The sequence below is a fragment of the Galleria mellonella genome, unplaced genomic scaffold (genome assembly GCF_026898425.1).
Source record: "Galleria mellonella isolate WM207_F2 unplaced genomic scaffold, CSIRO_AGI_GalMel_v1 utg121, whole genome shotgun sequence".
Classification (NCBI taxonomy): domain Eukaryota; kingdom Metazoa; phylum Arthropoda; class Insecta; order Lepidoptera; family Pyralidae; genus Galleria; species Galleria mellonella.
Window position 1 is genome coordinate 727,545 of NW_026441983.1, and position 16,963 is coordinate 744,507.

The 16,963-nt window shown below is 44.4% G+C and overlaps 1 protein-coding gene across 1 annotated transcript; it reads left to right on the forward strand.

Moving 5' to 3' along the window:
• Positions 1-252: 252 nt before the first annotated feature.
• LOC113514852 (segment polarity protein dishevelled homolog DVL-3) lies at positions 253-16,303 on the forward strand. Its single transcript, XM_052899775.1, has 9 exons — positions 253-1,223; positions 4,598-4,769; positions 5,965-6,153; positions 8,391-8,536; positions 9,523-9,680; positions 12,388-12,489; positions 13,715-13,797; positions 15,238-15,391; positions 15,894-16,303. Exons 1-8 carry the CDS (start codon positions 339-341, stop codon positions 15,387-15,389), a joined length of 1,887 nt encoding a protein of 628 aa, XP_052755735.1. The 5' UTR covers positions 253-338; the 3' UTR covers positions 15,390-15,391; positions 15,894-16,303.
• The last annotated feature ends 660 nt before the right edge of the window (positions 16,304-16,963 follow it).

Sequence of the window (16,963 nt, forward strand, 5' to 3'; positions counted from 1 at the left end):
TTATAACTGCTCCAAAACATATTTGTATTTAGTTTGGTATTTCTAATAAAATTTTAAATTGCTCAAATTTAATAAAAAATTAAAGTAATTAGTAAGTTTAATTATTTTAATACTGTATATTTTTAATGAATGGAACATAATTATAATAATAAAACAATAGTACCTTCTAAATAATTATAATATTTATTTGATAACATATCCGAACACTATTGAAAACAAAAGCAGCAGTGTCGCCACGTACTGTCAATTTTGAGAACTAGTTTTATCGCCATTTTTGTGATGGCGGCTGATATTTATAGATCTTGAGGGTGTTGTTATTTATTATTAAATGCATTAAAATGGAGGAAACGAAAGTTATTTACTATATAGACGACGAGGAGACGCCGTATTTAGTGAAGATCCCCATATCGCCGGAGAAAGTGACGTTGTTAGACTTTAAGAATCAGCTAAACAGGCCGAACTACAAATTTTTCTTCAAATCCATGGACGATGATTTCGGTGTAGTGAAAGAGGAGATAGTGGATGATAATGCGCATCTGCCGTGTTTCAACGGTCGTGTGGTGTCGTGGCTGGTGTCTGCTGAGGGCTCGAACCCGTCCGACGGCGCGTCGCAATGTACCGATAGTAATCCGGGGAAAACTAAACAAAACAACCATGGTGCTGCGACCGCGCCGCTCACCAGGGATACCTGCACGGATACGGACAGCACGATCAGCTCGCGGCCAGGCCACAGAGCGTCCTGTGATAAATACAAGTATAGAGGATTACGGATAAACGGTCACTCCAAATACGGGAACCATGGGCTGGAGTACGAGACTGCGTCAGTTCTAAGTTCGGATTTGGACTCGACGAGCTTGTTTGACAGTCAGTCGGAGATTACCACGACCACCGGCCGGCATACCAACGCGTCTGTGGACAGAGCACTAACAGAATGCAGTAGTGTGTCTCATTTGCAAGTCAGCTCTCGAAAGAGACCGCAACGAAGACGGAAAAGGCCTCAAGTGATGTCCAGGACCTCGTCATATTCCTCTATAACCGACTCGACGATGTCTATGCATATAATAACTGTCACTTTGAATATGGACACAGTGAATTTTCTAGGTATATCAATTGTGGGACAGTCGAATAAGGGTGGTGATGGTGGAATATATGTTGGAAGTATAATGAAGGGTGGTGCTGTGGCATTGGACGGCAGGATAGAACCTGGAGACATGATATTACAGGTAAGTCATTTTTACTAGTACAATCTGTTAAGAACCTCCTTGGTTCAATGGCTGGCAATATGCATCCCAGCAGCTCATGTCAATGTAAAAAAATTTTTTTTTATACAACTTAGAATGGCAAACAAGCAGACGGCCCACCTGATGGAAAGTGGTAACCATCGCCTATATACATGAGCAGTACCATGGATATAACAGAGTATACTGTTTCGCCCATGATACCCCCTATGTGTTGCTATTCTTGAGGACTCAGGTGTTATTCCTCTGTACCCAGTAAATTCACTGCCATATCCCACCCTTCAAACCGAAACAGCCATGCAAACACAACTGCTCCACGGTAGAAACACGAATGGGACAGAAGTACCCAAGCAATCGACTTTTGTACAAAGTCTCCCTTTGGTACTAAAATACTACTCTGCTAAAATAAAAAATATAATGGAATAAAGAATGACAGATTACCCTTTTGTCTTACATACTATGAACATTGACTGAACTTGCTAACTGACTAATATAAGCTAGTGTAGGTAACCAAAATCCTAATCCTGGTCTTCCTTAATACTGATCCCGATCCCGGCGTTGCTTAATACTGGTGAGTGCTACTACCAATTTCCTATATTACGATCAGGGCTGCTCAGGGGGGCCAAATTAATCCACTGTTAACATGGTCATTGATTGTTTAATTTGTCAGATATGGATGTTTACCAGTTGTGTTAAAATATATAGAAGTTCGAGAGGAAGGGATTGTTGGCTGTGGGGACTGGCAGCCCCATCACTGTCAATATTCCCTTTCAGTTCCAATTCCTTTCCACTCATTGAAACTCATACTAAACCTTTATCATCATTAAATCAGTCATCTACTGTCCACTGCTGGACATAGGTCTCACCCCTAAGAGTGATTTTGTCACTAGTTGTCACGTTTGGCAGACAGAATGGCAACTGCAGTTAGGCTTCAGTGATGTTTTAAGAGGAATGCTGCTGTCTATCCCTGGACCATTAAGTTCTCTTAGTTGCCTTATAGTTACAACACCCATGGGAAAGGAAGGGGTGACATAGAATATGTAATATTCTATGTTGGGACCATACAAAATAAACCATTATCACTCATTAAAAAATAAGATCAATATATGAACTGTGTATTTTGGGCATTCAATGGCACACACGCTGATGGCTTTCCTAAGAGGTAACAGTCATGAAGTGATGGCTTTACTAAGGGGTAACAGTCACCAGCTGATGGTTTTACTAAGGGGTAACAGTTACCAGCTGATGGCTTTACTAAGGGGTAACAGTCACCAAGTGATGGCTTTACTAAGGGGTAACAGTCACCAGCTGATGGCTTTACTAAGGGGTAACAGTCACCAGCTGATGGCTTCACTAAGGGGTAACAGTCACCAGCTGATGGCTTCACTAAGGGGTAACAGTCACTTATTTACATTACAACATATAAACTATTATAATTGCTCAACCACTTATTCATTTAATATATGTAAAAATATAATAATAAAATAAATTAAAAAAATAAAAATAAAAAATCTATCTTTTACTCTATTAATAAAAATAAATATAATAATACTTAGCCATGTGGAAAGAGATTGGCAATAATTTGGACTACCAGTCCCTTTGCTAGCAATATGGGTATATAGCATCAGGTCATGTTGTGTCCACGGTACTACTACATGATAGGTGACGGTTACTGCTTTCCATCAGGTGTGCCGTCAGCTTGTTTGCCATTCTAAGTTGTATAAAATAAATTAATAAATAAATGTAATATTTCATACATTACAATTAATACAGAGTTCACATGTTTATATATATATATAAAATATACACATTCTTTACTTTTGGAATCTCTCAAGATTGTTTAAACTTTCCCTATTGTCTATAGATTTCCAGTCTTTTTCATACGTGTATTTTGTACATTATTTTATTATTTAATATTAGAAGAATAAAATGTACAATTCAGTAAGAAATGAGAACTATTGCCAACCCAAAGAACGGGGGGGGGGGGGGAAAGGGATTGTTAGCAATGGAGTTTGACAGCCCCATTGCTGCAATATGCCTTATTAGGTCGATCTCCGCGTGGTTCCCCCTGGAAACTATCGTGAACAATTCTTGTTGAATTCGTTACGATGGGCTAACTGATCTGCTTCATTCTCACCTATCATCCTTCACTGGTGCTCCGCCGGTGTATACCGATAGCGCGGATGGGGTTACCATTCCATTATCACCCATTAAAAAAAAAAGAACCCAAAGAACCGTGTACCGATTTGGGCCATGGTGTGTCCATTGATAAATCGCGTAATAACGGTTACGGGTTCACGAGTACAGTTATGGAAAAATAGTTTAATTGTTATTGAAAGTGGGCAACCCAACATTGATGACTTCCTTGACATTTATATCTGTGAAGATTCTTCATCAGAACTGTCAAATCTTGGGGGGAAAGGGATTGTTAGTAATGGAGACTGAGAATCCCATTGCTAGCAATATATCCAACCAGTTCGATCTCCTCGCGGTTCCCCCTGGAAACTATCATGGTTAATTCCCGATGAATTCATCATGATGGGCCAACTGGTCTATTTTCATTCTCATCTATCACCCTTCACTGGTGCTCCGCCAGCGTATCCCGTTAGCGCAGGCGGGGTTACCATACCATTTTCACCCATCAAAAAAAAACTGTCATATCTTAAAAATATGTCTCCCATTTCTGTTGATGTAAGCTTTATTGGCTGTGTCAGATGTCTTGTATACCCTAAATACCAAATAATAGTTGCTATGCGATCGCAACAGCCTACGGTTCGAGCCCCATTTTTGCAGGTATCAGAACGCATTATATCACTAAATCTCCTTGCCATAACATATTTCCAGAGACTTGGATCAAAGTTTAAACTTTTACTGTTACCACCATCACCGCGAGGAGGTGCTCTGGTCGCAGAGAGAATTACAGTGCCCTATATTTCACAGATAAATTATAGGCGATATTTTCACAAATGAAATGGGTTCTTGCCACCCTCACCAGAGGGAGACTTTGTATAAAAGTCGATTGCTTGGATACCTCTGTCCCATTCGTGTTTCTACCGTGAAGCAGTTGTGTTTGCATGGCTGTGTTTTGGTTTGAAGGGTGGGATATGGCGTGAATTTACAGGGTACAGAAGAATAACACCCGAGTCCTCAGGAATGTCCGTAGTACTGCTCATGTCTGTAGGCGACGGTTACCACTTTCCATCAGGTGGGCTGCAGCTTTCTAAGTTGCATAAAAAAGGGACTAAATGATATTAACTTTTAAAAAAAAAAACTGAAAATATGGTCAATAGAAAATAAAAATTATTGCTTGTAATGGCTTATGAATTTGTTAACATTGATATTTGCCTCGTGTTTTACAGGTGAACGATGTAAACTTTGAAGACATGACAAACGACGAGGCGGTACGCGTTCTCCGCGAAGTGGTACAGAAGCCCGGCCCTATCAAGCTAGTGGTCGCCAAGTGCTGGGACCCCAACCCCAAGGGTTACTTCACGATACCCCGGACGGAGCCCGTCCGGCCCATAGACCCTGGTGAGTCTCTGGTTGCAACGTTGCCAGTGTGATTATATTGATAGTTTTTTAAGGTAACTTAGAATGGCAAACAGGCTGACGGCCCACCTGATTGAAAGTGGTAACCGTTGACTACAGATATGAGCAGTACCATGTACATAACAGAGTATACTGTTTCGCCCATGACACCCCCTATGCGTTGCCATTCCTGAGGACTCGGGTGTTATTCCTCTGTACCCAGTAAATTCACGCAATATCCCACCTTTCAAACAAACAGCCAGTGTTTTGCTAGCAATAGGATCACCAGATCTCCTATACTTCTCGGATGTATGTTAGTTTTTTTTGTGAAGTGAAAATAGAATGGTAAAATAGTGTATAATTTCAGTATACTCTAGTGGAGTTTTTTAATGGGTGATAATGAAATGGTAACCCCACACGCGCTATCAGTATACACTGGCGAGGTACCAGGGAAACATGGTAGGTGAAGAGGAAATGGCAGGTCAGTCGGCCGATCGTGAAGAATTCGACAAGAATTAACCATGATGGTTTCAAGGGGGAACCGCGTGGAGGTTGACCTGATAGGGTGTATTGCTAGCATTATTAACACATTCTCTGTCAACAAGTTGTTTTCATAAAAAATCTTTGTTTTTAAGGTATATTGAATACATTATGTAAAGATATGATTATTTACTTCGATGTATTTTTATGAGAAATTATGAGGATTTTTATGTGTCAGTCACACGTGACTGACAAAGCGGTCAATGTGTTAACAATCCGTTTTCTCCTCTCCCTACTCTAGTCAAGTTTTTTTTGTCGAGTGAAAATGGTACGGTAACCCCGCCTGCGATAACGGGATACGCCGGTGGAGCACCAGTGAAGGGTGATAGATGAGAATGAAAACAGGCCAGTTAGCCCATCATGATAAATTCATCAAGCATTAACCATGATAGTTTCCAGGGGGAACCGCGAGGGGGTCGACCTGGTTGGGTATATTGCTAGCAATGGGATTCTCAGTCTCCATTACTAACAATCCCTTTCCCCCCCACTCTAGTGGAGTATCAGTCAATGAAGATAGATGAGTATGTAGTCAAGTCGACTGGCTTACAGTGTACGAATGCGCCAGGATAAAGGCGGGACGGTTTCCAGGGGAATGAGTACTAGGAGAGTTTTCTATAGAGGTATGGGGGTTAATGTGAAGCGGTGGGTTGTGCGACAGGCGCGTGGGTGGCGCACACGCAGGCTCTGCGCGAGGCGTACCCGCCGCCGCCGGCAGCGGCCGCCGCGCCACCCGCGCCACCCGTGCCGCCGTCGGACGCGTCCACGCTGCCGCTGGCGGCCGACGCCGCGCTGTCCGTCGGCATGGACATGGCGCTCGTCGTGCGGGCCATGCTACGCCCCGACTCAGGTCAGTCACGCTCCCCGTCCTCCTTCACGCGCTACGCACGAACACTCTTCAGGTTTCAAGTGCTTTATATTATTCCCAAATTCGTGTATAATATAACCGTGTATAACCAAGCCATACGCTTTATCTTCAACCTCCGCAAATTCGATCACATTTCTTTATATCGGTCTCAGCTCAAGTGGCTTTCCATTCGTCAACGCAGAAACGTTAGAACTCTTTGTACCCTCTACACTCTTCTTCGAAACCCCCAGTCTCCTAACTACTTAAGGAGTAAATTCCATTATCTTTTTGAAACTCACGAACGTAACCTTCGTTCCAATAATACTCTCCAATTATCTTTCTCCTCTCACCGTACTGGTTACGCTTCAAACTCTTTTCTTTTACATTCTTCACGACTCTGGAACGCGCTTCCTGATGCCATTAAGAGACTACCGACTAAACCATCTTTCAAAAAAAGCGTTAACGCACACTTTTTATTTTTATCCGAGCAGTAAGTACTTTATATTATTCTCAATTTCGTGTACAATATAGTATATGTCATATATGTGTAAGTATATTTGTTATTTATATATATCTATTCGTTTATATATGTAATTTTAGTATGTATGTATATCAATAATTACTAGTACCGCATTCGAGTATTCTGCCACTTCCTTGACTGGGAGAGAATGCTTTCAGCATCAAGTCCGCCATGTACACATATATGTACTAATGAATAAATAAAATAAATAAATAAACACTCACGTTGTGGAGTGACCTCCCTGCCAAGGTTTCCCCGAGACACTACAGCATGGGGTTCTTCAAAAGGGGGGTGAAGAGGTTTCTTCAGGGTCGGCGACGCGCGTGTAATACCTCTGGTATTGCAGGTGTTTATAGGCTACGGTAACCACTTACCATCAGGTGGGCCGTTTGCTTGTTCGCCACCACAGTGGTATAAAAAAAAATATCCGCTAGTCTATTTTTTTATAAGTGAGAACGAAATGGTAACCCCATACCCGTTATTGGTATACGCCGACGAGACACCAGAAACAGATGATAGGTGAGGATGAAACCCTCGGCCAGACCCACTAAACTGAGTGCCCCTGCCCGCCTCCATCCGCCGGCCAGAATAGCACCCGACTGTTTATTTCAAGTCAAGTGATTCAGGATAACTTCCGAATGACTCCCTCCCTCCTCCTCCACTCCCATAATGCTTACAATAATTTCTTTAACTAATAATTATCTATCTATACTTACAATAAATCTGTGGAGAGGTCAATTCTGTACATGAAATATATTTCCAAAATAACTATCAGCGGGTGATTAGTGATCGATACTGATGCCAAAAATGCAATCAGTAAAATTTTTGTATGTTCGTTATAGAAACAAAAACTACTCGACGGATTTTAACGAAACTCGGTACATTTATTCTTCATACTCCCGGGCAGGTTATAGTATACTTTTCATCACGCTACGATCAATGGGAGCGGAGCAGTGAAGGGCAATGTTGGGAAAACGGGAGAAGTTACTACATTTTTAAGCTTCCGTCGCGTGTGCAGCCTTAATGGCCACTTTTTAATATGTAAAAATGTGCGACGCCGGGACGGGCCGCTAGTGTTTTAATAATTCTACCACGTATTCTTATGTTATCGCTGGTATTTTTTTTTTTATCTTTTTGTTAGTGTCAGTTTTATTAATGTCAAATCGATGTTTTAAAAAATGTTGTGTACGTCTGTGTGTGGTGTAAATGCAAGATGCAAGCCCTGTACATCAATCAAAATTAAAGTCTGTATTTACATTGTTGATGTATTTTTTTTAAATAAATAAATATATACAGTGCTACCTCGACATACGAGTTTAATTCTTTTTTTTTTATACAACATAGAGTGGCAAACAAGCTGACGGCCCACCTCATGGAAAGTGGTAACCGTCGCCTATAGACATGAGTAGTACCATGGACATAACAGAGTATACTGTTTCGCCCATGATACCCGCCATACGTTGCCATTCCTGAGGACTCATTTGACGTGAATTTACTGGGTACAGGGGACACTTGTTACTGTATGTTTTAGTGTATATATATATATATATATATATATATATATACACTAAAACATACAGTAACAAGTCAATAACAATGTTAGCAAAGGCGAACTTATCTCTAAAAGAGATCTCATCCAGTCAACCTAACGCAGTGAAATAGGGCAGCAGTGGAGCTAAACAGAAAGTAAAATAAATATATAAATAAATAAATGCTCCAGGCCTGGAGATCCGCGACCGCATGTGGCTGAAGATCACGATCCCGAATGCTTTCATCGGCGCGGACGTGGTGGAGTGGATCCTGCAGCACGTGGCCGGCATCAACGACCGCCGCGACGCTCGCAAATACGCCTCACATATGCTCAAGGTGACATATATACATATGATATACATACATATATATATATATATATATATATATATATATATATATACAGGGTGAAAGGGACAGGTTGGCTCGATATTCCCCAACGTGGGGTCCAAGCCCCACAGAGGGACAATTTGATAGTTATGGAGCGGGGGGCAATTAAAAATGAAGCGATTTTAACCCTCTTGCTCCGGGCCATTTAAATGTAATGCTACGAGCAGATATCGGTGTCAAATTTAACAAAAAAAAAAGTAAATTGAAAAAAATGCTGTAAATATTTATTAGGTATAATTTCGTTTGACGTTACCAAAATATCAACTGGGCGATTAGAGTCGTCAAGTAAACTTTGTCGGGGAAAATTATGTGTGGGGGGCATGAAAATTTTAGAATTGTTCAAGTGGGGAATGGGACAAATGGTTGGGAAACACGGGTCTAGGTCATCTATCTCTGAACTATGGTCTGTGGTCATCTAGGTGTATGAAGTATGGTGATGGTAGGATATACTGTGACTACCCTGCACACCTGAGCAGAGCTACCCTTTGGTGGGTCTCTGGCAATGTCGTGGTAGACTACGAAAGGGTCCCCTCGTTAAAGAGACTAGGAGGTATATCGTCAGGTTGTTTAGCCGGTAGGAGTCCGGCAGTACCCACACGGGCCCTAACCTGTGTGGGTCTGCATGATGCATTTTTCCTGACGTTAAAAAAAGAGGATACGGATACTGTACGGTGTTGCAAGCGGGCTTTTTTTTTTATGGGTGAAAATGGTATGGTAACCCCGCCTGCGCTAACGGGTTACGCCGGCGGAGCACCAGTGAAGGGTGATAGATGAGAATGAAAACAGGCCAGTTAGCCCGTCATGATGAACTCATCAGGAATTAACCATGATAGTTTCCAGGGGAAACCGCGAGGAGATCGACCTGGTTGGGTATATTGCTAGCAATGGTATATCTCAGTGTCCATTACTAACAGTCCCTTTCCCCCCTGCAGGCGGGCTTCATCCGGCACACGGTGAACAAGATCACGTTCTCGGAGCAGTGCTACTACGTGGCGGGCGAGCTGTGCGCGGAGCTGGCGGCGCTGCGGCTGCGGCCCGGCGACGCCGACAGCCTGCTCAGCGACACGCTGGCGCCGCTGCCCAACCCCAGGTACTTCACCAGAGCGACGCTCTCTACTACCACACACACTACTACACTACTACTAACTAGCGGCGCTGCGGCTGCGGCCCGGCGACGCCGACAGCCTGCTCAGCGACACGCTGGCGCCGCTGCCCAACCCCAGGTACTTCACCAGAGCGACGCTCTCTACTACCACACACACTACTACACTACTACTAACTAGCGGCGCTGCGGCTGCGGCCCGGCGACGCCGACAGCCTGCTCAGCGACACGCTGGCGCCGCTGCCCAACCCCAGGTACTTCACCAGAGCGACGCTCTCTACTACCACACACACTACTACACTACTACTAACTAGCGGCGCTGCGGCTGCGGCCCGGCGACGCCGACAGCCTGCTCAGCGACACGCTGGCGCCGCTGCCCAACCCCAGGTACTTCACCAGAGCGACGCTCTCTACTACCACACACACTACTACACTACTACTAACTAGCGGCGCTGCGGCTGCGGCCCGGCGACGCCGACAGCCTGCTCAGCGACACGCTGGCGCCGCTGCCCAACCCCAGGTACTTCACCAGAGCGACGCTCTCTACTACCACACACACTACTACACTACTACTAACTAGCGGCGCTGCGGCTGCGGCCCGGCGACGCCGACAGCCTGCTCAGCGACACGCTGGCGCCGCTGCCCAACCCCAGGTACTTCACCAGAGCGACGCTCTCTACTACCACACACACTACTACACTACTACTAACTAGCGGCGCTGCGGCTGCGGCCCGGCGACGCCGACAGCCTGCTCAGCGACACGCTGGCGCCGCTGCCCAACCCCAGGTACTTCACCAGAGCGACGCTCTCTACTACCACACACACTACTACACTACTACTAACTAGCGGCGCTGCGGCTGCGGCCCGGCGACGCCGACAGCCTGCTCAGCGACACGCTGGCGCCGCTGCCCAACCCCAGGTACTTCACCAGAGCGACGCTCTCTACTACCACACACACTACTACACTACTACTAACTAGCGGCGCTGCGGCTGCGGCCCGGCGACGCCGACAGCCTGCTCAGCGACACGCTGGCGCCGCTGCCCAACCCCAGGTACTTCACCAGAGCGACGCTCTCTACTACCACACACACTACTACACTACTACTAACTAGCGGCGCTGCGGCTGCGGCCCGGCGACGCCGACAGCCTGCTCAGCGACACGCTGGCGCCGCTGCCCAACCCCAGGTACTTCACCAGAGCGACGCTCTCTACTACCACACACACTACTACTAACTAAATTCACACAAAAGGCTACTCGGCCAAAGAAAGAAGAAAGCCCAGAAGATTGTCTCCTCTTTACGCAATCCTTTTTAATCCTGCTGCTCCTGATTATCTAAAAGACCGATTCTTGTTTCTCAGTGAGGCTAATGATCATACTTTACGCAGTGTCAATAACCTCCGACTCAAATTTCCCACTCATTCTTCTTCCTTTTATTCTAAATCCTTTACTGTTCAGGCAGTTCGTCTATGGAACTCACTAACTACCTCTATTCGGTGCGCTCAAACTGTTACTGGCTTCAAAACCTCTGTTAAATCTTACTAGATAGATAGATAGACAATTTATTTACATTACTTACAGCACACAAATTACAATAAAAAAACATACACGTAATACACAGCAAAAGAGACAAAAGAATAAAAATAAAAAAAGCACAAATAAAAAAAAAAAATACAAAAACAAAATACATAATCTAACAATCTCCTTTGTTACCATTCCTTCACGCGTGTGCCATAGTAACACAAAATGGTCACAGCTCAGTTTATTGCTTTGCCCTTAAAAGAGCAAAACACTGATATTCTCTACTCTCTACCTCTCACTTTAGTACTATTTTCCTGTGTTCCATCTTCGTTTTCCTTCGTCATTTTTTTTTCTGTTGTATGTGTGCTGTTAAGTATGTGTATGTTATGTATGTATTTAATTGTGTATATATTATATATGTACCTCTGTATTCTAATGTACCTCATTCTAGCAAATAAATACATTGTAATGTTAATTCTAAAAAAATCTCTACAGAATTGAAACGAAGAAACGAGAAGTACACATCGTGAAGCAGTTGTGTTTGCATGGCTGTGTTTCGGTTTGAACAGTGGGATATGGCAGTGAATTTACACGGTACAGAGGAATAACACCTGAGTCCTCTGGAATGGCAACGCATAGGGGTGTATCAAGGGCGAAACAATATTGTCTATTATGTGCATGGTACTGCTCATGTCTATAGGCGACGGTTATCACTTTCCATCAGGTGGGCCGTAAGCTTGTTTGTCATTCTAAGTTGTATAAAAAAAAAATTTACTTGTCATTGTATATTTTTGTTTATGATGCAGTAGAGAGTTAAATAAATAAATATATATCATGTCAAGTCCATATTTTTCAAACCACCATGGTTAATTGTTATTGAATTTGTCACCATTGGCCCATGGTGTCTGCATTCGTCCTCACCTATCCTGTTTCCCTGGTACACCGCCAGCGTATACCAACAGCGTAGGCGGGGTTACCATACCATTATCGTCCATTAAACACTTCCCATATGTCATAGCATTTCGACATCACGCGCGTAATACCCCTGGTATTGCCATCGTTCACAGGCTACGGTAACCGCTTACCATCAGGTGGGCCGTATACTTGTTTACCACCACAGTGCTATAAAAAATTACTGTGAGCATGTCAGTTTAACGGTAGACACGTTTGTTGCAGCATGATGGCACCCGGCTACATGCCCTACGCGGGCTCGTATGGTTATCAGCCGATTCCCTTCAAGTACACGTCCTGCATCACCAGTGAACACACCATATATGGGTGAGTAATAAATTGTAATAAACTATTATAATTATATATATATTGGCCGTGTGGTCCCGGCATAGAATAAGCCACCCCCTTCCTTTCCCGTGGGTGTCGTAAGAGGCGACTAGGGGAGAGCGAGGAACGGGCAGCAACGTCCCTCTTAAAACATGTCTAAAGCCTAACTACAGTTGTTTAAAGTACTGCTGCCAACTTGGCAACCGCTGCCAACCCCTGCCAAGGGGGAGGCTTATGTTCAGCAGTGATGTAATGATGGCCCGTCCCGTCTTCCTTCGTCCTCTACCGTGTGTTTTTCGAAGCACTTTCTTCCACGCATAACCACTCTTTGGAATCAACTCCCAGCAGCAGTATTTCCGAACCGATACGACATTGTAACCTTCAAGAAAAGAGCATATTCCTTTTTAAAAGGCCGGCAGCACACCTGCAGTGCCGTTGGTGTTGCGGGTGATCATGGGCGGCGGTAGTACAAGCCTAGAGTACATGGGATCCATCCTCACACGCTTGACTCTAAATAGTCGCGTACAGTTCGCTTTCAGAGGTGTTGTCTTCCGCGAACGCTCAGGTTGTGGAATGAGCTCCCTGCCGAGGTTTTCCCAAGAGACTACAGCATGGGGTTCTTCAAACGAGGGGTAAAGAGGTTTCTTCAGGGTCGGCAACGCGCGCGTAATACCTCTGGTATTGCAGGCGTTCATAGGCTACGGTAACCGCTTACCATCAGGTGGGCCGTATGCCTGTTAGCCACCTCAGTGGTATAAAAAAAAACAAGCTATCTTTGCTTAACAAAAAATACCAAACCCTGTAATGTAACTTTACCTAATTTTTTTTTATGCAACTTAGAATGGCAAACAAGCTGACGGCCCACCTGATGGAAAGTGGTAACCGTCGCCTATAGACATGAACAGTACCGTGGACATAACAGAGTATACTGTTTCGCCCATGATACCCCCCATGCGTTGCCATTCCTGAGGACTCAGGTGTTATTCCTCTGTACCATGTAAACTCACTGCCATATCGCACCCTTCAAACCGAAACACAGCCATGCAAACACAACTGCTTCACGGTAGAAACACGAATGGGACAGAGGTGGCCAAGCAAACGACTTTTGTACAAAGTCTGCCTCTGGTATCTTAATAAATAATATAAAATGTATCTTTGTATAAAGAAATAAATAAATAAAAATAAATTAACAATTACTAACAAGTTTAAATAACTCTGATTTCAGATACAACCGCGAGGAGAGCGTACTGTCAGGAAGCGGGGGCTCTAGCGCCGGATCTGACCACCTCACCGCTAAAGAGCTAGGCGGTGAGTACTGTGTACCCTAAGACTATACGGGTAGAGGCATCGAGCCCCAAAAACGGGTCGACTTCTTGTCAGCTAATTGTCAATTTTTTTTTTATGTGTGAAAATGATATGGCAACCCCGCCTGCGCTAACGGGATACGCTGGCGGGGCACCAGTGAAGGGCGATAGGTGAGAATGAAAACAGGCCAGTTAGCACATCATGATGAATTCATCAGGAATTAACCATGATAGTTTCCAGGTAGAACCGCGAGGAGGTCGGCCTGGTTGGGTATATTGCTAGCAATGGGATTCTCAGTCTTCATTACTAACAATCCCTTTCCCCTCGCTAATTGTCAAGTTGGCTGACTCGTTTCCTTACCAGTGTTCTATATACTTACGCACACAATGCACCTTGACGTATCTATATTTAATTGTTCAATAAATAAAATGAGTGTTTACACATTAAAAAGATGCAGAAATTATAAAACAAAATAAATATACAAGTTATAAAGGAATCGCTCGTAACTATTTGTCACGCAAAATTGTATAAAAAGTTTTTTTTTTATACAACTTAGAATGGCAAGCTGACGGCCCCCCTGATGGAAAGTGGTAATCGTCGCCTATAGACATGAGCAGTACCATGGACATAACAGAGTATACTGTTTCACCCATGATGCCCCCCATGCATTGCCATTCCTGAGGACCCAGGTGTTATTTCTCTGTACCCTGTAAATTCACGCCATATCCCACCCTTCAAACCGAAACACAGCCATGTAAACACAACTGCTTCACGGTAGAAACACAAATGGGACAGAGATATCCAAGCAAACGACTTTTGTACAAAGTCTCCCTCTCTTTCTCGAAGCATTAGTATGGAGACTATCTATGTTTATAATTTATATGTAATCACCTTTAACTGTATGAACGAAGTGATCCGACATAGCCCGAAGGATAAGTAAGCTGGTGAGGCAATGGGCTGGTCACATAGCTCGAAGAACCAACAACCGATGGGGAAGAAATGTTCTCGAGTGGTGACTCAAGCCTTACAAGCAAATGTAATGTAGGACGACCCACCCACCAGATGGAGTGATGATCTCAAATGGATGGCAGGCAGACAGTGGTCCCACAGGTGGCTCCACACTGTTCTGTACGGCAGTCTATAGGGGAGGGGGGAAAGGGATCGTTAGTAATGCGGACTACCAGTCCCGTTGCTAGAAGTATACCCTGTCAGGTCGACGTCCACCTGGTCTCCCCCTGGAAACCATCGTGTTGAATTCCAGGTGTATTCATCACGATGACCTAACTGACCTGCCTTATCATCCTCACCTATCGTTCCTCACTGGTGCCCAGTGTATACCGATAGCGCAGGCGGGGTTACCATGCCATTTTCTCCCCAGAACCCATTACTAAGTGAAGCGTATGTTGATCAGCCGGCAGTGAATGTGACGGTCTTGGTTTCCAGGTCGGGAGGGCGAGGCGCAGTCGGCATCCAGCGGGTCGTCGGCGGCGGAGGCGGCGGGGACGCCGGGGACGGTGGGGACAGCCGCCCGCCGCGACCGCTCGCACTCCAGCGGCTCGTCGCGAGCCGGCGACAGGCCCGTCCTCTTCCTCTAACGGTCAGTCGGTGGCAGCCAACTTCCCATTCATATATATATTTCTTTTTATACCACTGAGGTGGCAAACAAGCATACGGCCCACCATTTATTTTTTTATACAACTTAGAATGGCAAACAAGCTGACGGCTCACCTGATGGAAAGTGGTAACCGTCGCCTATAGACATGAGCAGTACCATGGACATAACAGAGTATACTGTTTCGCCCATGATACCCCCCATGCGTTGCCATTCCTGAGGACTCAGGTGTTATTCCTCTGTACCCTGTAAATTCACTGCCATATCCCACCCTTCAAACTGAAACACAGCCATGCAAATACAACTGCTTCACGGTTGAAACACGAATGCGGCAGAGGTGGCCAAGCAAACGACTTTTGTACAGTCTCCCTCTGGTATCTATATATATATATATATATATATATATATTATAAATGAAGCAATAAAGTGTAAAATAAATTAATATATATGTATATTTTTTTAATTTTTGTTTTTATTTTCCTTTCAGGACGGAACTGTGAGCGCGCTCAGCATGTCATAACTGCCAAATATCCCTAGGTAATTACCGGTGTATGTGTTTGTATACATTTTGTATGTACACTTGCGACGCGTCCAAACGACTTCACGGACGCGACCTGTGACGTCACAGCGGTGACGTACCGCCGACGTGGACGCGGTCGTCCACGTTCTAAATTTGAAATTTCAAACGTTGGAGACGAAACGCATTCCGAATGTGAATTGTGAACCGTTCGGGGTGACGTCAGGGTGACGTCACGGTGCTGACGTAGGCGAGTTTGATGACCGAATTGTGACGTGAACACAAAATTTGTGTGAATAAATCTGATTTTTGGGTAAACAAACCAATTTAGACCGAAATAAATGAGGTGTGTATGAAAATGAATCATGCATAGCATTCAATTTTAGTTTTTTTTATAAAATTTAATGGCTAACGAAATGATAGAGTGATAAGTAGTGATCGTAGACTATACACATGATCAGTACCGTGGATAACATGAAATACACTGTGACGCCCATGGTATCCTACGTCACCATTATATCAGCCTTTAACTGTCCACTGCTGGACATAGGCCTCACCTATAAGGAGGGTTTTGCCAGTAGTTGCCACGCTTGGCACAGGCGGGTTGGCAACCGCAGTTAGGCTTTGGTGATGTTTTAAAAGGGATAGTGATATGGTATCCCACATATGTCGCCCTTTCTGAGAACTAAGGTGTGATGCCTGTATATTTTGTGATTTCCCTGTCGTCTGCTTGGGCACCTCTGTCCCATTATTGTTTCTACCGTGAAGCAGTTGTGTTCGCATGGCTGTGTTTCGGTTTGAAGGGTGAGATATGGCGTGAATTTACAGGGTACAGAGGAATAACACCTGAGTCCTCAGGAATGGCAACGCATGGGGGGTATCATGGACGAAACAATATACTCTGTTATGTCCATGGTACTGCTCATGTGTATAGGCGACGGTTACCACTTTCCATCAGGTGGGCTGTCAGCTTGTTTGCCGGTCTGAGTATCATAAAAGCTACTCTGCAATTTGGAATTTATTGATGCAATTTTTTCATT